The sequence below is a fragment of the Symphalangus syndactylus genome, chromosome 14 (assembly GCF_028878055.3).
Source record: "Symphalangus syndactylus isolate Jambi chromosome 14, NHGRI_mSymSyn1-v2.1_pri, whole genome shotgun sequence".
Taxonomy (NCBI): Eukaryota; Metazoa; Chordata; class Mammalia; order Primates; family Hylobatidae; genus Symphalangus; species Symphalangus syndactylus.
Window position 1 is genome coordinate 39,378,211 of NC_072436.2, and position 21,320 is coordinate 39,399,530.

Here is a 21,320-nt window from a genome sequence, read left to right on the forward strand (position 1 = left end):
AATGTTCTTCAGTTCTTTGTATCCTTGCTGATCTTCTGTCAATCAGCATTCTGTCTATCGACTTATAATCTCAGTTCTATCTATTACTGAAAGAGTAAAGTGATATATTCAACTATGCCTGTGGATCTGTCTGCTTATCCTTTCCATTCTGTCTGGTTTTTGCTTAATGTATTTTAAAGCATTGTGTGTGCATTCACACTTAGCATTATTATATCTTCTTGTTTCATTAACCTTTTTATCATTACGTAATTCCCTCTTTATTCCTGGAAGTTTTCTTTTTTCTGAAGTCTACATTGTCTGATATTAATATAAATACTGCAGGCTTATTTGGATTAGTTTTTGCTTTGCATATTTTTTGTCCTTTTAGTTTTACATCTATCATTATATTTGGAGTTTTTTTTGTACACAACTTAGGTTTTTTTAAAACATTTATTTTAAAATTTGTCTCTTGACTGGTGTGTTTAAACTATTTACATTTAATGTAATTATTGATATGTTTGGATTAGGTCTATCATTTTATTTGTTTTCTGTTTTCTCTTCATTCCTCCATTTCCTCTTACATGTTGTGTTAGTTTCCTATGGCTACTGTAACAAACTACTGCAAATTTGATGAAATAAAACAAGAAAAAATTATTCTTTCATAGTTTTAGAGGTCAGAAGTCTGCAATTGGTATCACTGATCCAAAATCAAGGTGTTGGCAGGATTGCGCTACCTTTGGAGGCTTCAGAGAATAATCCATTCCTTGCTTCTTTCAGGTTCTGGTTGCTTCTGGCATTCCTTGACTGTGGCCAACTCATTCCAGTCTCTCTCTCCATGGTCACATTGCATCCTCCTCTTCTGTCTGAGAAATCTGTCTCCTATAAAGGTGCATGTGATTGCATTTAGGACCGACCTGAATAATCCAGAATAATCTCTCCATTTTAAAAATCTTAACTACACCTGTAAAGGCCCTTTTCCCTTATAGCGTAATATTTGCAGATTTCAGGAATTAGGATCTGCTTATCTTTGGATGGCTATCATTCAGCCTGCAACACATACCTTCTTTTGAATTACTTGAACATTCCTTAGAATTTCATTTAAAAGAAATTTAACAGGTTTGTCAAAGATCAGATAGTTGTAGATACGCGGCATTATTTCTGAGGGCTCTGTTCTGTTCCATTGATCTATGTCTCTGTTGTGGTACCAGTACCATGCTGTTTTGGTTACTGTAGCCCTGTAGCAATGGGGAAAGGATTCCCTATTTAATAAATGGTGCTGGGAAAACTGGCTAGCCATATGTAGTAAGCTGAAACTGGATCCCTTCCTTACACCTTATACAAAAATTAATTCAAGATGGATTAAAGACTTACATGTTAGACCTAAAACCATAAAAACCCTAGAAGAAAGCCTAGGCAATACCATTCAGGACATAGGCGTGGGCAAGGACTTCATGTCTAAAACACCAAAAGCAATGGCAACAAAAGCCAAAATTAACAAATGGGATCTAATTAAACTAAAGAGCTTCTGCACAGCAAAAGAAACTACCATCAGAGTGAACAGGCAACCTACAGAATGGGAGAAAATTTTTGCAACCTACTCATCTGACAAAGGGCTAATATCCAGAATCTACAATGAACTCAAACAAATTTACAAGAAAAAATCAAACAACCCCATCAAAAAGTGGGCGAAGGACATGAACAGACACTTCTCAAAAGAAGACATTTATGCAGCCAAAAAACACGTGAAAAAATGCTCATCATCACTGGCCATCAGAGAAATGCAAATCAAAACCACAATGAGATATCGTCTCACACCAGTTAGAGTGACGATCATTAAAAAGTCAGGAAACAACAGGTGCTGGAGAGGATGTGGAGAGACAGGAACACTTTTACACTGTTGGTGGGACTGTAAACTAGTTCAACCACTGTGGAAGTCAGTGTGGCGATTCCTCAGGGATCTAGAACTAGAAATACCATTTGACCCAGCCATCCCATTACTGGGTATATACCCAAAGGACTATAAATCGTACTGCTATAAAGACACATGCACACGTATGTTTGTTGTGGCGCTATTCACAGTAGCAAAGACTTGGAGCCAACCCAAATGTCCAACAACGATAGACTGGATTAAGAAAATGTGGCACATATACACCATGGAATACTATGCAGCCATAAAAAATGATGATTTCATGTCCTTTGTAGGGACATGGATGAAACTGGAAACCATCATTCCCAGTAAACTATCGCAAGGACAAAAAACCTAACACCGCATGTTCTTACTCATAGGTGGGAATTGAACAATGAGAACTCATGGACACAGGAAGGGGAACATCACACTCCGGGGAATGTTGTGGGTTGGGGGTAGGGGGGAGGGACAGCATTAGGAGATATACCTAATGCTAAATGACGAGTTAATGGGTGCAGCAAACCAACACGGCACATGGATACATATGTAACAAACCTGCACATTGTGCACGTGTACCCTAAAACCTAAAGTATAATAATAAAAAAAATAAAAATAAAAAAAGAAATTTAACTATATCTCTTTGCATATGTGTTTTTCTGTTTAGTAGTTGCTATAAGAACTACAATATATATATACTTAACTTTACAATTTACTTAGAATCAATATTTTGTCTCTTCAAGTGGAATGTAGAAACCTTACCACCATAGTGTTCCTCTCCCCTCTTTCTCTCATACGCATCTTATCAGTACATCTACATACCCTGGAAACCACATCAGACAATATTTTGCTTTCAAATTTTGCTTTCAACCATTAAACATGTTTTAAAAGAATTATGAGAAGAAATAGTTTATCATATTTATTCAGCTGTTTACCCTTTCTGTTGCTCTTCCTTCATTCCTGATTGGTATTTACCATTTCCATTTTTCCTTCCTTCATTTTGCTTCTGCCTGAAAAACTGCTTTTAACCATTTTTTTAGAGCAGATTTGCTGGCAACAAATTCTCTTTTCTCATTGGTAATTTTTAAAATCTCATCCTAATTTCCGAAAGATCATTTACTCGATATATAATTCTGGATTGACAGTTGTTACTTTCAGTACTTGAAAAATCTTTCTGGTCTCTACAGTTTCTGATGAGAAATTCAATCATTCAGATTGTTTTTCTTCTCCTAGAGGTAATGCGTCAGTTTTTCTTCAGCTGCTTTCAAGAATTTTTCTTTGTTTTTAGATTCCAGATGTTTGATTATGATGTGTCTAGGCATAAATTTCTTTGTGTTTATTCTGTTTGGGGTTCACTAAGCTTCTGAAACCTGCACATTTGTGGGTTTTTGCCAAATTTAGGGAGTCTTTTGCCATTATATCTTCAAGTACTGCCTTCTTTCTCCTCTCCTTCCATGATTCCAATGACATGAAGGTTAGACCTTTTGTTACAATCCCACAGGTCCCTGGGGCTCTCTTTTTCTTTGCCAGTCTATTTTCTCTGTGTTGTTCAGATAGGATAATTTCTATTATTCTATCTTCTAGTTTACTCAGTCTTTCCTCTGTCTCCATAGTTCTGCTTCGGAGCTCATCTTTCTTTTAATAAGGTTACTTTTCAGTTCTAAAATGCCTACTTGATTCTCTTTTATATTTTATATTTCTTTTTTTTTTTTTTTTTCTGAGAGTCTTACTCTGCCGCCCAGGCTAGAGTGCAATGGCGCGATGTCAGCTCACTGCAACCTCTGCCTCCCATATCCAAGCAATCTCATGCCTCAGCCTCCCAAGTAGCTAGGATTGCAGGCACCCACCACCATGCCCAGCTAATTTTTGTATTCTAAGTGGAGGTCGGGTTTCACCATGTTGGCCAGGCTGGTCTTGAACTCCTGACCTCAAGTGATTTGCCCTCCTCAGCCCCCCAAAATGCTGGGATTACAGGTGTGAACCACCACACCTAGCCTGTATTTTCTATTTCTTTACTGAAATGTACTATTCTACCATTTGTTTCAAGACGGTTTGTGATTGTTCATTAGATAATTTTTAGAATGGCTACTTTAAAGCTTTTGCCAGATAATTCTAACATCTGTGTCATTTTGCTGTTGGCATCCGTTGATTGCCCTTTTTCATGCAAGCTACATTTCTCTTCTCCTTCGTATGCTGAAAAATCTTGGATTATTTCCTAGACCTTTTGAATATTATGTTATGAGATTCTGGATGTTGTTTAAAACCTATGGAGAATGTCGATGTTTTTGTTTTAGCAGGCAATGTGCCTGGTTATGTTTGGGCTGCAAATTTCGATGCACCTTCTGTTGATTGTGATTCCAATGTCGGTTTGGCCTTCAAACCTTTTGCAGCACTATTTAGCCATGTTCCATGTATGCACCATTAACAGGCCAGTCTGGCATCTGAATTCTCATCTGTTTACTAGTTCAGTTATTAAGGCCTTTTTTTAAAAGCTGTACATTTATTTGTTTATTTATTTTTTAAGTTTTTATAAATTTATGGAGTACAGTGCAATTTTGTTAATACATGCATATATTGCATAATGGTAAATTCAGGGATATTAGGGTTATTCCTTGGGTATTCAATAGGGTATTCATCACCCAAATAATGTACATTGTACACATTAAGTAATTTCTCATCTATCTCCCCAGGCTCTCGCCCTTCTGAGTCTCCATTGACTGATTCCACATTCTGTATCCTAGTGTATATACATTATTTAGTTCCCACTTATAAGTGAGAACATATAATATTTGTCTTTCTGTGTCTGTTCAAAGTCTTTTGTATGCTAATTAGCATGAAATCCATGCATGAGTGCCTCAGGCTGCATTCAACATTTTGTTTTCTTTTTTTTTTTATTTTTTATTTTTTATTTATTTATTTATTTTTTTTTATTATACTTTAGGTTTTAGGGTACATGTGCACAATGCGCAGGTTTGTTACATATGTATCCATGTGCCATGTTGATTTCCTGCACCCATTAACTCGTCGTTTAGCATTAGGTATATCTCCTAATGCTGTCCCTCCCCACTCCCCGCACCCGACAACAGTCCCCAGAGTGTGATGTTCCCCTTCCTGTGTCCATGAGTTCTCATTGTTCAATTCCCACCTATGAGTGAGAACATGCGGTGTTTGGTTTTTTGTCCTTGCGATAGTTTACTGAGAATGATGTTTTCCAGTTTCATCCATGTCCCTGCAAAGGACACGAACTCATCATTTTTTATGGCTGCATAGTATTCCATGGGGTATATGTGCCACATTTTCTTAATCCAGTCTATTGTTGTTGGACATTTGGGTTGGTTCCAACTCTTTGCTATTGTGAATAGTGCCGCAATAAACATACGTGTGCATGTGTCTTTATAGCAGCATGATTTATAGTCCTTTGGGTATATACCCAGTAATGGGATGGCTGGGTCAAATGGTATTTCTAGTTCTAGATCCCTGAGGAATCGCCACACTGACTTCCACAATGGTTGAATTAGTTTACAGTCCCACCAACAGTTTGTAAACAACTTTATGGGGCTGCTTTCCCAAGTCCTGCCTCTCCGTGACCATCCTGATACTTTCTGGTTCCCTGTGGCTTCCTCTCCTCATCCTCCAGCCAGAAAGCTGAGGTTTAGTTATCCTACTCTGCTGCACATGCTTCCAGGGACATGAGCAGCATGAGGAAAAAGAGTTAAACTCACTGCCAGTTTTGCAGCACTTTAAATTCTGATCTTCCCTAATATACCTGCCACTATTTATTTTTCAGAGTCCTCAAGTAGCTTCTCCATGCACTGTGTCCAGAAATTATGGCTGCATTCAGTGAAAGAAATGGGGGAAGTCATCTCCTCTATGTTACCCAGAACCAGAGCCCGTAGCCTATACCTGTAATAAGAGTCACCTTTTTTTTTTTTTTAATTCTGAAAAGTGGAGGTACTACAGTGTGATAGGCCAAAAAAAAAAAAAAAAAAAAAAATCTTTGATTTCTGAAAGAATTAATTCCATTCAGGGACTCAACTTCTTCCTGGTTTAGTCTTGGGAGGGTGTATGTGTCCCAGAATTTATCCATTTCTTCTAGATTTTCTATTTTATTTACATAGAGGTGTTTATAGTATTCTCTGATGTTAGTTTGTATTTCTGTGGGATCAGTGGGGATATCCCCTTTTATTATGTCTATTTGATTCATCTCTCTTTTCTTCTTTATTAGTCTGACTAGCAATCTATTTTGTTAATCTTTTCAAAAAACCAGCTCCTGGATTCATTGATTTTTTGAAGGATTTTTTGTGTCTCTATCTCCTTCAGCTCTGCTCTGATCTTAGTTATTTCTTGTCTTCTGCTAGCTTTTGAATTTATATGCTTTTGCTTCTCTAGTTCTTTTAATTGTGATGTTAAGGTGTCAATTTTAGATCTTTCCTGCTTCCTTCTGTGGGCATTTAGTGCTATAAATTTCCCTCTAACCACTGCTTTAGCTGTGTCCCAGAGATTCTGGTATGTTGTGTCTTTGTTCTCATTGGTTTCAAGAACTTATTTATTTCTGCCTTAATTTCATAGTCATTCAGGAGCAGGTTGTTCAGTTTCCACGTAGTTGTGCGATTGAGGCAATAATTAATAGCCCACCAACCAAAAAAAGCCCAGGACAAGATGATTCACAGCCAAATTCTACCAGAGGTACAAAGAGGAGCTGGTACCGTTCCTTCTGAAACTATTCCAAACAGTAGAAAAAGAGGGACTCTCCCTAACTCATTTTATGAGGCCAGAATCATCCTGATACCAAAACCTGGCAGAGACACAACAAAAAAAAGATTTCAGGCCAATATCCCTGATGAACAATGATGTGAACCTCCTCAATAAAAAACTGGCAAACCAAATCCAACAGCACATCAAAAAGCTTATTCACCACGATAAAGCCAGCTTCATCCCTGGGATGCAAGGCTGGTTCAACATATACAAATCAATAAACATAATCCATCACATAAACAGAACCAATAACAAAAACCACATGATTATCTCAATAGATACAGAAAGGCCTTCAATAAAATTCAACACCCCTTCATGCTAAAAACTCTCAATAAACTAGGTATCGATGGAACGTATCTCAAAATAATAAGAGCTATTTATGACAAACCCACAGCCAATATCATACTGAATAGGCAAAAGCTGGAAGCATTCCCTTTGAAAACCAGCACAAGACAAGGATGCCCTCTCTCACCACACCTATTCAACATAGTATTGGGAGTTCTGGCCAGGACAATCAGACAAGAGAAAGAAATAAAGGGTATTCAAATAGGAAGAGAGGAAGTCAAATTCTCTCTGTTTGCAGACGACATGATTGTATATTTAGAAAACCCCATCATCTCAGCCCAAAATCTCCTTAAGCTGATAAGCAACTTCAGCAAAGTCTCAGGATACAAAATCAATGTGCAAAAATCACAAACATCAAACATTCCTATACACCAATAACATACAAACAGAGAGCCAAATCATGAGTGAACTCCCATTTAAAATTGCTACAAAGAGAATAAAATACCTAGGAATACAACTTACAATGGATGTGAAGGACATCTTCAAGGAGAACTACAAGCTGCTGCTCAACGAAATAAGAGAGGACACAAACAAATGGAAAAACATTCCATGCTCCTGGATAGGAAGAATCAATATCATGAAAATGGCCATACTGCCTAAACTAATTTATAGATTCAGTGCTATCCCCACCAAGCTCCCATTGAGTTTCTTCACAGAATTAGAAAAAAACTACTTTAAATTTCATATGGAACCAAAAAAGAGCCTGTATAGCCAAGACAATCCTAAGCAAAAGGAACAAAGCTGGAGGCATCACACTACCTGATTTCAAACTATACTACAAGGCTACAGTAACCAAAACAGCATGGTACTGGTACTAAAACAGATATATAGACCAATGGAACCGAACAGAGGCCTCAGAAATAATGCTACACATCTACAATCATCTGATCTTTGACAAACCTGACAAAAACAAGCAATGGGGAAAGGATTCCGTATTCAATAAATTGTGTTAGGAAAAGTGGCTAGCCATATGCAGAAAACAGAAACTGGACCCCTTGCTTACACTTTATACAAAAATTAACTCAAGATGGATTAAGGACTTAAATGTAAGACCTAAAACCATAAAAATCCTAGAAGACAACCTAGGCAATAGCATTCAGGACATAGGCATGGGCAAAGACTTCATGACTAAAACACCAAAAGCAATGCCAATAAAAGCCAAAATTGACAAATGGGTTCCAATTAAACTAAAGGGCTTCGGCATAGCAAAAGAAACTATCATCAGAGTGAACAGGCAACCTACAGAATGGGAGAAAATTTTTGCAACCTATCCGTCTGACAAAGGGCTACTATCCAGAATCTATAAAGAACTTAAACAAATTTACAAGAAAAAAAACAAACAACCCCATCAAAAATTGGGTGAAGGATATGAATAGACACTTCTCAAAAGAAGACATTTATGCGACCAACAAACATGAAAAAAAGCTCATCATCACTGGTCATTAGAAAAATGCAAATCAAAACCACAGTGAGATACCATCTCATGCCAGTTAGAATGGCAATCATTAAAAAGTCAGGAAATGACAGATGCTGGAAAGAATGTGGAGAAATAATGCTTTTACACTGTTGGTGGAAGTGTAAATTAGTTCAACCATTGTGGAAGACACTGTGGTGATTTCTGGTTCTAAATTCCAAGGATCTAGAACCAGAAATACCATTTGACCCAGCAATCCCATTACTGGGTATATACCCAAAGGATTATAAATCATGCTACTATAAAGACACATGCACACATATGTTTATTGCAGCACTGTTCACAATAGCAAAAACTTGGAACCAACCCAAATGCCCACCAATGATAGACTGGATAAAGAAAATGTGGCACATATATACCATGGAATACTATGCAGCCATAAAAAAGGATGAGTTAATGAGCTTTTCAGGGACATGGATGAAGCTAGAAGCTATCATTCCCACTAAACTAACACAAGAACAGAAAACCAAACATCACATGTTCTCACTCATAAGTGAGAGCTGAACAATGAGAACACATGGACACAGGGAGGGGAAGATCACACACTGGGGCCTGTCAGGGGGTTGGGGTTAGGGGAGGGCTAGCATTAGGAGAAATACCTAATGTAGATGATGGGTTGATGGGTTCAGCAAACCACCATGGCACATGTATAGCTATGTAACAAACCTGCACATTCTGCGCATGTATCCCAGAACTTAAATTATAATAATTTAAAAAAGGATTAATTCCAACCCTTACTCTATCATTTAACTTTCTTTGAGCCTCTGTTTCTTCATGTGTAAAAAGGGGGCTGTGTCAGGTGTCCCCAAGACTATCCTCAGGTTCAGGGATTTGCTAGAAGGTCTCATAGGATGCAGATAAGCTGTTATATTCATAGTTATAGTTTATTACAGCAAAAAATACAGATTAAAATCAGCAAAGGGTAAAGGTACAGGGGGTAAAATCCAGGAGACATCAGCAAACTTCCAATTGCCCACTCCCAATGGAGTCTATAGACAGCATTTAATTGTCCCAACAATGATGCATGATAACATGTGCAAGGTGGTGGCAACCAGATCACTCAAACCTTGGAGTCCAGGGTTTTTGTTTTTTTTTTTGAATAGTCATATAAGCATGTAGCATTCATATGACTGACCTCAGCTCCTCAGACCATATCGCACAACTACCCCAGAGGTAAAAGTGATGCACCATGGCCCAAAGGTCCAGGCACACAAACATACTCATACCAGGCAAGATACTACAAGAGCTCAAAAGTCTCTCTCCCAAGAGCCAGGAAAGGGCCAGTCCTGAAAACTTTGGGTTTGTGCAAGATTTGAGCAGCCCAGACCTGTTAGCTCTTTCCTGCACAGGTCTACAACTTTTAGCTTTTGGAATTATTATGAGGACTAAATGAGGTGGATATAAAATACCTTGTAGTGTCTGACACATAGTAGGTGTTTGATAAATATTAGATATTAGACTCTATAGACAGAGACTTCAAAGGGGCACATGGACTTGTGAGGAATAAAAACAGAAATGTCACTCTGACAATACTTCCAGAAAAAAAAAATGTGGCTTGGAGCCAGGAGTGGTGGCTCATACCTGCAATCCTAGCACTTTGGGAGGCCAAGGGGGAAGGATCGCTTGAGCCCAGGAGTTCAAGACCAGCCTGGGCAAGATGGTAAGACCCCATCTCTCCAAAAAAATAAAAAACTGTTATAATTTGAGACATACTTATAGAAAGTAGGGTAGGAATAGAGGGACTGTCTTATGAACACAGATCTAAGGAATACATACACACACCCACACACACACACACAATGAGAAGTGGAAGGATTGTAGGGGAGACATTTGTCCAAATATAAACATAAAGCATTTAATAAATGTCAGTAGGGCCAAACCCCAGCATAACATGAGGCTTGACAAATAATCTTATAAAAATGTAAAAGGCCATTTTTAGCTATATTCAAGATGTGAAGAGATGGACTCTTGGTTTAGGCAAGAAAAATTTGGGATTAATACGTGGCAAAAAGAAAGCAAAGCTACTTATCTCCTATTATGTCACCATCTTCTCTCTGAAGCAATGTTGTTCTCAATTGGAAAGGACTTATGATTGACAGAGATGTCAAACCAAGGGGGACAAAAGAAATCCCAGAAAATTATAATGAGCAAATGTCTACCTTTTCAAAGACAGCTAACAACACAATGACAGGATCAAATCCACACATATCAATACTAACCTTAAATGTAAATGGGCTAAATGACCCAATTAAAAGGCACAGAGTGGCCAGCTTGATAAAGAGCAAGACCCAATAGTATGCTGTCTTCAAGAAACCCATCTCACATGCAATGACACCCATAGGCTCAAAATGAAGGGATGGTGAAAAATCTACCAAGCAAATGGAAAACAGGAAAAAAAAAAAAAAAAAAGCAGAGGTGACAATCCTAATTTCAGACAAAACATACTTTAAACCAACAAAGATTTTAAAAGACAAAGAAGGACATTACACAATGGTAAATGATTCAATTCAACAAGAAGATGTAACTAACCTAAATGTATATGCACACAACACAGGAACACCCAGATTCATAAAGCAGGTTCTTAGAGACCTATGAAGAGACTTACATTCCCACACAATAATAGTAGGAAACTTCAGCACCTCAACGGCAGTATTAGACAGATCACTGAGGCAGAAAATTAACAAAAGTATTCAGGACCTGAACTCAACACTGGATCAAATGGACCTGATAGACATCTACACAACTCTGCACCCAAATACAACAGAAGATACATTCATCTCATGGCTACATGGCACATACTCTAAAATCGACCACACAATCGGACATAAAACAACGCTCAGCAAATTCAAAAACACTGAAATCATACCAACCATGCTCTTGGACCACAGAGCAATAAAAGTAGAAATCAAGACTAAGAAAATTGCTCAAAACTATATAATTACATGGAAATTAAACACCCTGCTCTGAATGACTTCTGAGTAAACAATGAAATTAAGGCAGAAATCAAGAAGTTCTTTGAAATTAATGAGAACAAAGATACAATATAGCAGAATCTCTGGGACACAGGTAAGGTAGTGTTAAGAGGGAAATTTATATCACTAAATGCCCACATCACAAAGTTGGAAAGATCTGAAATTAGTTACCCAACATTACAACTAGAGGAACTAAAGAAGCAAGAGCAAACGAACCCCTAAGCTAGCAGAAGACAAGAAATAACCAAAATCAAAGCAGAACTGAAGGAGTTTGAGACATAAAAAAATACAAAAGATCAACAAATCCGAAAGTTGGTTCTTTGAAAAAATTAATAAGATAGCTAGACTAATAAAGACGAAAAGAGAGAAAGTCCAAATAAACACAATTAGAAATGACAAAGGGGATGTTACCACCAACTCCACAGAAATACAAATAACCATCAGAGACTACTGTGAATACCTGCATATACACAAACCAGGAAATCTAGAAGAAAGGGATAAGTTCCTGGACACACACATCCTCCCAAGGCTGAACTAGGAAGAAACTGAATCTGTCAACAGACCAATATTGAGCTCCAAAATTGAATCAGTAATAAATAGCCTACCAACCAAAAATAGCCTAGGACCAGATGGATTCACAGTTGAATTCTACCAGATATACAGAGAAGACCTGGTATCATTACTACTGAAACTATTTCAAAACATTGAGAAGGGACACCTCCCCAGCTCATTCTGTGAAGCTGGCATCATCCTGATACCAAAGCCTGGCAGAGACACAACAACAAAAAAAGAAAACTTTAGGGCAATATCCTTGATGAACATAGATGCAAAAATACTCAACAAAATCTTAGCAAATCAAATCCAGCAGCATGTAAAATGCTAATCCACTATGATCAAGTAGTTTTTATCCTTGGGATGCTAGGTTAGTTCAACATACACAAGTTAATAAATGTGATTCATCACATAAACAGAACTAAAGACAAAAACCATATGATTATCTCAGTAGATGCAGATGAAATTTGATAGATAGATGTGAATGGGATTGCATTCCTGATTTGGCTCTCAGCTTGGATATTGTTGATGTATAGAGGGTTGGTTGTTGGTTTATTGAGGGTTTTTAACATGAAGGAATGTTGCATTTTATTGAACATCTTCGATAAAAGGCACTGAAGGAACGTACTTGAACATAATAAGAGTCATCTATGAAAAACCCACAGTCAAAATCATACCGAATGGGCAAAAGCTGGAAGCATTCACCCTGAAAACCAGCACAAGACAAGGATCCCTCTCTCACTACCCCTGCTTAATATAGTAAGTCCTGGCCAGAGCAATGAGGCAAGATAAATAAATAAAAGGTATCCAACTAGGAAGGGAGGAAGTCAAACTATTCCTGTTTGCAGACGACATGATTCTATGTCTAGAAAAACCCTATGGTCTCTACCCAAAAGCTCCTTGAGCTAATAAACAACTTCAGCAAATTTCAGGATACAAAATCAACATATAAAAATCAGTAGCATTCTGATGCACTAACAAAATCCAAGTTCAGAGCCAAATCAGGAATGCAATCCCATTCACAATGGACACAAAAAGAAGAAAGTACCTAGAAATACAAATAACCAGAAATTAAAAGATCTCTACAATGAAAATTATAAAACACTGCTCAAAGAAATCAGAGATGACACAAACAAATGGAAAAACATTCCATGCTCATGGATAGGAAGAATCAATATTGATAAAATGCCATCCTGACCAAAACAATTTACAGATTTAATGCTATTCCTATCAAACTATTAATGACATCTTCACAGAACTAGAAAAAGCTGTTTTAAAATTCATATAGAACCAAAAAAGAGTCCAAATAGCCAAGGCAATCCTAAGCAAAAGGAACAAAGCCGGAGGCATCATATTACTCAACTTCAAACTATATTACAGATACAGTAACCAAAATAGCATGGTACTGGCACAAAAACAGACACATAGACCAATGGTACCGAATAGAGAGCCCAGAAATAATGCTGCACACCTACAATGCAGCACACCATCTGATCTTTGACAAAGCTAACAAAAACAAGCAATGAGGAGGGGACTCCCTATTCAATAAATGGTGCTGGGATAACTGACTAGCCATATGCTAAAGACTGAAACTGGACCCCTTCCTTACACCATATACAAAAATCAACTCAAGATGGATTAAAGACTTAAATGTAAAACCTAAACCTATGATAACTTGGGAAATACCATTCCAAATGTAGGAACTGGCAAAGATTTCATGACAAAGATGCCAAAAGCAATTAAAACAGAAGCAAAAATTAACAAATGGGATCTAATTAAACTAAAGAGCTTCTGCTCAGCAAAAGAAACTATCAACAGAGTGAACAATCAACCTACAGAATGGGAGAAAATATTTGCAAACTATACATCTGACAAAGGTCTAATATCCAGCATCTATAAGGAACTTAAATTTATAAGACAAAAACAAACAACCCCATTGAAGAGTAGGCAAAGAACATGAACAGACACTTCAAAAGAAGACATACATGTGGCCAAAAAGCATATGAAAAAATGCTCAATATCACTAATCATTAGAGAAATGCAAATAAAAACCACAATAAGATACCATCTCACACCAGTCAAAATGGCTCTTATTAAAAAGTCAAAAAATAACAGATGCTGGCAAGGTTGCAGAGAAAAAAGGAACACCTATACACTGCTGGTGGGAGTGTAAATTAGTTCAACCATTGCTGAAAGCAGTGTGGCAATTCCTCAAAGAACTAAAAGCAGAATTACCATTCAACCCAGCAATCCCACTACTAGGCATATACCCAAAGGAATATAAATCATTCTACCATAAGGATACATGCATGCCTGTGTTCACTGCAGCACCATTCACAATGGCAAAGACATGCAATCAACCTAAATGCCCATTAATGGTAGGCTTCATAAAGAAAATGTGGCATATATACTATGCAGCCATGAAAAAAAAATGAGATAATGTCCTTTGCAGGAACATGGATAGAACTGGAGTCCATTATGCGTAACAAGCCAGCACAGGAACAGAAAACCAAGTACTGCTTGTTCTCACTTTTAAATGGGAGCTAAATAATGAGAACACATGGACACACAAAGGGGAACAACAGACACTGGAGCCAACCTTAGGGTGCAGGGTGGGAAGAGGGAGAGGATCAGGAAAAATAACTATTGGGTACCAGGCTTGGTACATGGGTGATGAAATAATCTGTACACCAGACTCCCATGACATCAGTTGAGCTACACCCACACATATAGCCCTGAACCTAAAATAAAAGTTAAAACAAAAACAAAACAAAAGTAGATATGGGAAACTATAGAATCTGAGATTAATATAAATCCAAGTTAAAATTCTACAAAAGACTATTCCAGATAGTTTATGTACAAATAGAAAAGGGACCATCACTAGAAGGCTGCCTAGTTAAGTAAGGATAAGTAAGGATTAATTAAGTAAGGCTTAGCCTTCCTTTCTTGTACTTCCTTTCTTAATCAGATTACTAGATGAGAAAATTTGGGCCCAGGCACGGTGGCTAATGCCTGTAATCCCAGCACTTTGGGAGGCCGAGGTGGGTGGATCACAAGGTCAAGAGATCGAGACCATCCTGGCCAACATGGTGAAACCCCATCTCTACTAAAAATACAAAAAATTAGCTGGGCATAGTGGCACGAGCCTGTAGTCCCAGCTACTCGGGAGGCTGAGAAAGGAGAATCGCTTGAACCAGGGAGGTGGCGGTTGTAGTGAGCCGAGATTGCCACTGCACTCCAGCCTGGCAATAGAGCGAGACTCCGTCTCAAAAAAACAAAAACAAAAACAGAAAATTTGGAAAAATTGATGATGTATCTTGATTTTGGCCAACATTTTGCCAAGCTAGAGAAACAAGAGTCAGGTAATATTCCATTAAAAAAGTTTCCAGAGAGCTTGAATCAAGTCTCAGATAACTTGAATTCAGCTGATGTAGACCTATCAGCTGACAAGACTTTACAAACTTGTAAATGACAAAACACGTCAGGTGACTTAACCAACAGTCATAAAGAACTCCTTGGGGAGTTCAAGGTAGGCTATATCAACAAGATGACTTTAAAATAAATTTAAAATTAAAATAATTCCCTTAGGGATGTATATATGTATGTATCGTTTAGTTGAAAATAGTTTACGGGGGGAAAGGCTTAGTTAGGAATGTCAAATGATCAAATGCTTGATATAAACCAAATGTGCATGGTATTCTTTCACTCATTTATTCAAAAATATTATATGCCAACTATAAAAGCACATTCTGCCTTGCTTTGCATGTAAAAGTATAGAATCCAAACCTAGGGCAGTAATGGTACTGCAGACGCCATAGTGATGAGACAACACTGGATATTGCATTTAGTTTTATAAGACACCTTGGAGAAGAGAATTAACCATGAAGACTAGACCACCAGTTTCAAGGTGGCCCAAGAGTTGAAACCAAGTGTTAAGAGGAGATTGACAATCTGTCGAGGCTGATCATCCTGAAGGGTAGAAGACTAAGTGGAGATGTGAAAAATGTCTTTAAATTTTTTAAAGGCTATTGTCTGGAAGCTTTCATAGACTGCTGCTTGGTTCCTTAGGTAGCAGAAGCTGTAACATCAATAGCTATGAGTTACAGGAAATTGGGTTTCAGCTAATATCATACAGTGTGTCATCTCCTTTACCAGACCCTAGGCATATAAAGATGAGCAGGACAAGATCCCCTTCCTCACAGTTAATCCATAAATTCATATTCCATAGAGAAGTGGCTCCAGACACAATGACTTTTCCAACAATGAGATTCATTAGGAAACTGGATGCCTCTTAACACACTGAGCTCCCATCTCTGGAACACAGAAGAAAGACATTTCAGGTACTGTTTGGGGGACTGAGGCTGGGCTGATGGTACCTGTGCCTAGCTGTGGTGTTCTGGTAGCCGCCAAGAACCAGGACTCCTATTTACCAGGACAAGCAAAAGGGGTAGCCCAAGGAGAGTCTGAGCTGTGTTCCTGGAGGAAAGCAAAAGATTAAAGCCAAAAATGTGGCCCTGAGAATCAGGTACACAAAAGCCACAGACTGTCAACAGGAGAGCAATTCTCAAGTCCAAAGAAGGGAAGAGCAGACATAGCCAGGATGCATGGTGTGAGCCTGGGGAAAACCATCATTTGGGAACAGCCTGGGAATGCTGGCCAGTTAGCAGCTTGTTGGGAGCTCTCTGTGATCACACAGGCTTTGGCTTGGATCAGATGGGACTGGATAAGATGCTGAATGACCCTGTGTCAGGGGTGTTAGAGATGTGACTTGTGATAGATGTCTTCCATTTGCCTCTGCAGCTCTGCTCACCACTCTTCTCTACCCTGTGTGGATCTAGGAAGTTGACCCACATTGCCTGCATCCATGGAATCCTCGCCTTTTGAACCTAGTTTGGTTTAGATAACAACTAGAGCAGTGGTTTGGAGTCTTTGAAGAGGTCCTTCACATCGCTTGTTAGCTGAGAACAGCTAGAGATTAAAGAGGGGGGAAGACAGCGGAGTTAGGATCCCCCTGCTCCCTGCTTGCCTCGCCATGGGGTCACCTTGGGATTGCTGTTTTTCTTGGCCGAGGGTTACAACTCCTCTTAAAATGTCCCTGTTTACATAGCTTTTTCTTCCAGGATCCAGCAGCCACTCCCTGCCCTCTACCCTCTAAGCCTAGAAGGTGGTAACAGCTCCAGATACCAGCTCCAGTGTACTGCACTATCTCTTAGGGAATCTCCTACATCTTGCCCATCCTATTTAAATGCTTCTTATATTATACTAATGTGAATGTATCATCTGTTTCTTGGTTGAACCCTGGCTGATGCAGGATTCTGGATTGAGTGAGAAGATGGACTAGATTATTTCTAAGAACTCTTATACTTCTAGAGCTCTGGATTTCTTGTCACTGATCTTATATTTTTGTATACCTGAGTTATGAGGATTAAATTTCTGCACCCAGAAACTCACAGCAAATATTTTTGTAGCACATAAGAAGTTCATCTAGAGACTCATGATTTGGCTTAACCAAATAATTTATATGATTTATTATTTTTATAAGAATTTATGTTTTCAGTATGAATTGCAGTTCATAGCCTCAGTTGCTCACACTATGTCTGAAGGGTCAGCTAACATCTTTATTGGTGTCATGTAAAAGACCCAAAGGGCACTTAATCTGGCCAAGCAACTACTGTCCAGACTTAGGCAATTTCATAAAAGAGCTGAAATTAACCTTAAATATCTTTCATAAAAGAGCTGAAATTAACCTTAAATATCTTTCATAAATAAGCTGCTCAGCCATACTGTGACATTTTCTGGGAAGACCGAATAGATGAGACTCCTCATAATGATGCTGTTCCAAGGATATGCCAGAACCTCAAGAAAAGAATGAGGAGACCACAGGGTCTGCATGACTGTGAACCACATGACTTCTGAGTCTGATAAGCCATAGAAGGCAAATTGTCTTCTGGTGGGAAGATCATTTCTATTTGACTCAGAATAAGAGGGTTTTGTTTTTGCTTGGTTTGGTTTTGAGGCTATCTTACTTCTAATGAGTCATTATCTTTTAGAGATACACAGTGAGATGTTTGTGGGTGAAATGATATGACTGAGGTCTGCTTTGCAGTGATACAGAGAAGGGGAATAGGTGGGAGCAGAGTAAAAACAGGATTCGCGATGAGTGGATGTGGGTGATGGAGACATGAGGCCCCTACTATGCTCTCTATTTTTGTGTGATTTTGGAATTATTGAATATTGAGAGTTATGTGAATAAACAGTTAAATAAAAAGTGACTTCTTTCTACAGGGAAACTCATTTATTGTTGCTCGGTGCCCATGATGTGATGCAGAAGCTCTGTGTGTAGGTTTCAGAAACATAATAGGAAAAAACATATCGAAACAAAATGTAAATGAGGAATGCTATTTTTGTGAAAGTTTACCCAAACCATGCTCAATGGAAAATATCAAGATATTATTATTCAGGATATACCTTTATAGTATCTTTCATGTGGACTTTGCTGTATGGACTTTGCTCCTAAATAACGTGGGGTAGAGGAGAACCAGGTAAGTTACATATGAAATAAGGTTGGTTGTGAGTTAAAATTTCTTGAGTTTTGGGGAAGGATATATGGGAGTTCGTTACACTATGTGTTCTACTTTTGTATATGCTTTAAATTTTTCATAGAATTCTTTTAAAAAATAAAACCTATACCGCACATCCAAAACATGGCCATTTTACATTAGGAAAGTATTAACTTTTACGATTTTATGAAATGTAATATTATGTTATTTCTCTTTCACCTCCTTAGATTTTGTGTTTTCTAATATATATTGCTATTTGTCCATTTCTTTTGTTTTCCCCCACCCCTTAGTTTTGTCTGTTGTATGGAACCAAGCTGGTGTTTCAGGAGCGGGCCTGGTATTTAGAACATAAATACTTGACTCCCATGGCCAGCATGAGGATCAGGAATCAGGTAAGGTCCCTGGGGTACAGAAAAACACTTTGTACATCAGCCCTGGTCTCCTTGCTTTCTTAGAAAACAGTCCTGCCAATCTTCTATCAGTTTCCACTCATGGATTTTTATGCCTCTGGGACTTCACATGTATATTTTCATTGCCTATCATGATTGTATTACACTTAAGAGTTTAGGTGACAAGGGAATGACTCACTGTACATGAGTTTTCTAACATGAAAAGGAGAGGAAGGTGTCAAAGTGTTTTCCTTGTCTTGGCCAAAAAAAAAAAAAAAAGTATTAATGATTTCTTTTCTGCTTCTTACCAAAGCCTATTAATACATTCTTTATATTAAGAAGAAAGACCTGGGGTATTTTTATGTCAGTGGTAGCCATGGGGAATTCAATACAACAGCTACGGAGCACCTGAAAAAGAAGGTGAGGCCAATATTCACCACTAAAATGCTACTGCAAAGAAAAAGGATGTGAAACAGCATACTCATCAGTAAAACACATTTCTGATTACGTCCTTTCTGTAGGAGAGATGCTGAAACACAAACAGGTATAAGACTCAGTCTCCACATGAAGGGAGCTCATATCCAAGGACACAAAACCAACTTTAAAAACATAAATACTGGCCAGGTGCGGTGGCTCATGCCTGTAATCCCAGCACTTTGGGAGGCTGAGGCAGGCAGATCTCCTGAGCTCAGGAGTTCGACACCATCTTGGGCAACATGGTGAAACCCTGTCTATTAAAATACAAAAAAATTAGCTGGGCGTGGTGGCACATGGCTGTAGTCCCAGCTACTTGGAAGGCTGAGGCATGAGAATCGCTTGAGCCCCGGAGTTGGAGGTTGCAGTGAGCAGAGATTGCGCCACTGTACTCCAGTTTGGGCTACAGAGTGAGACTCCGTCTCAAAACAAAACAAAACAACAACAACAACAGCAAAAAGCAACAAAACACAAATACTCTCACAGGGGCATGGAGGTTTTCGAATGAACTTGGCCATAAGAATAAATTCAGAGTTGCCTTCATTTCATTATGTACCCAATAGTCATTCAGGAGCAGGTTGTTCAGTTTCCATGTAGTTGAGCGGTTTTGAGTGAGTTTCTTAATCCTGAGTTCTAGTTTGATTGCACTGTGGTCTGAGAGACAGTTTGTTATAATTTCTGTTCTTTTACATTTGCTGAGGAGAGCTTTACTTCCAACTATGTGGTCAATTCTGGAATAGGTGTGGTGTGGTGCTGAAAAAAATGTATATTCTGTTGATTTGGGATGGAGAGTTCTGTAGATGTCTATTAGGTCCACTTTGTGTAGAGCTGAGTTCAATTCCTGGATATCCTTGTTAACTTTCTGTCTCGTTGATCTGTCTAATGTTGACAGTGGGGTGTTAAAATCTCCCATTATTATTGTGTGGGAGTTTAAGTCCCTTTGTAGGTCACTCAGGACTTGCTTTATGAAACTGGGTGCTCCTGTGTTGGGTGCATATATATTTAGGACAGTTAGCTCTTCTTGTTGAATTGATCACTTTACCATTATGTAATGGCCTTCTTTGTCTCTTTTGATCTTTGTTGGTTTAAAGTCTATTTTATCAGAGACTAGGATTGCAACCCTTGTCTTTTTTTGTTTTCCATTTGCTTGATAGATCTTCCTCCATCCCTTTATTTTGAGTCTATGTGTGTCTCTGCACGTGAGATGGGTTTCCTGAATACAGCACACTGATGGGTCCTGACTCCTTATCCAGTTTGCCAGTCTCTGTCTTTTAATTGGAGCATTTAGCCCATTTACATTTAACGTTAATATTGTTATGTGTGAATCTGATCCTGTCATTTGATGTTAGTTGGTTATTTTGCTCGTTAGTTGATGCAGTTTCTTCCTAGCCTCGATGGTCTTTACAATTTGCATGTTTTTGCAGTGGCTGGTACCGGTTGTTCCTTTCCATGTTTAGTGCTTCCTTCAGGAGCTCTTTTAGGGCAGGCCTGGTGGTGACAAAATCACTCAGCGTTTGCTTGTCTGTAAAGTATTTTATTTCTCCTTTACTTATGAAGTTTAGTTTGGCTGGATATGAAATTCTGGGTTGAAAATTCTTTCCTTTAAGAATGTTGAATATCGGCCCCCACTCTCTTCTGGCTTGTAGAGTTTCTGCCAAGAGATCAGCTGTTAGTCTGATGGGCTTCCCTTTGTGGGTAACCCGACCTTTCTCTCTGGCTGCCCTTAACATTTTTTCCTTCATTTCAACTTTGGTGAATCTGACAAGAGTTGACAGAACAGACATCTTAGGAATAAATGCCATTCTTATGCTAGACCTTGAAGAGTAGAAAATTAAGAGGTGGTGGCCCAATTGAGAGGGGAAAATGCAGTTGAAACTTCAGACAGGGTTGATAAAGTGAGGAAGATCATAGAAATGG

At 38.4% G+C, this 21,320-nt stretch overlaps 1 protein-coding gene across 1 annotated transcript in view; it reads left to right on the top strand.

Moving 5' to 3' along the window:
- The window catches only part of ACOXL (acyl-CoA oxidase like), a 373,858-nt gene that overhangs the window by 327,997 nt on the left and 24,541 nt on the right, over positions 1–21,320 (top strand). The window contains 1 exon segment of the mRNA XM_055240922.2: positions 18,831–18,932. Within this exon segment, the coding sequence (XP_055096897.1) occupies positions 18,831–18,932 (102 nt within the window).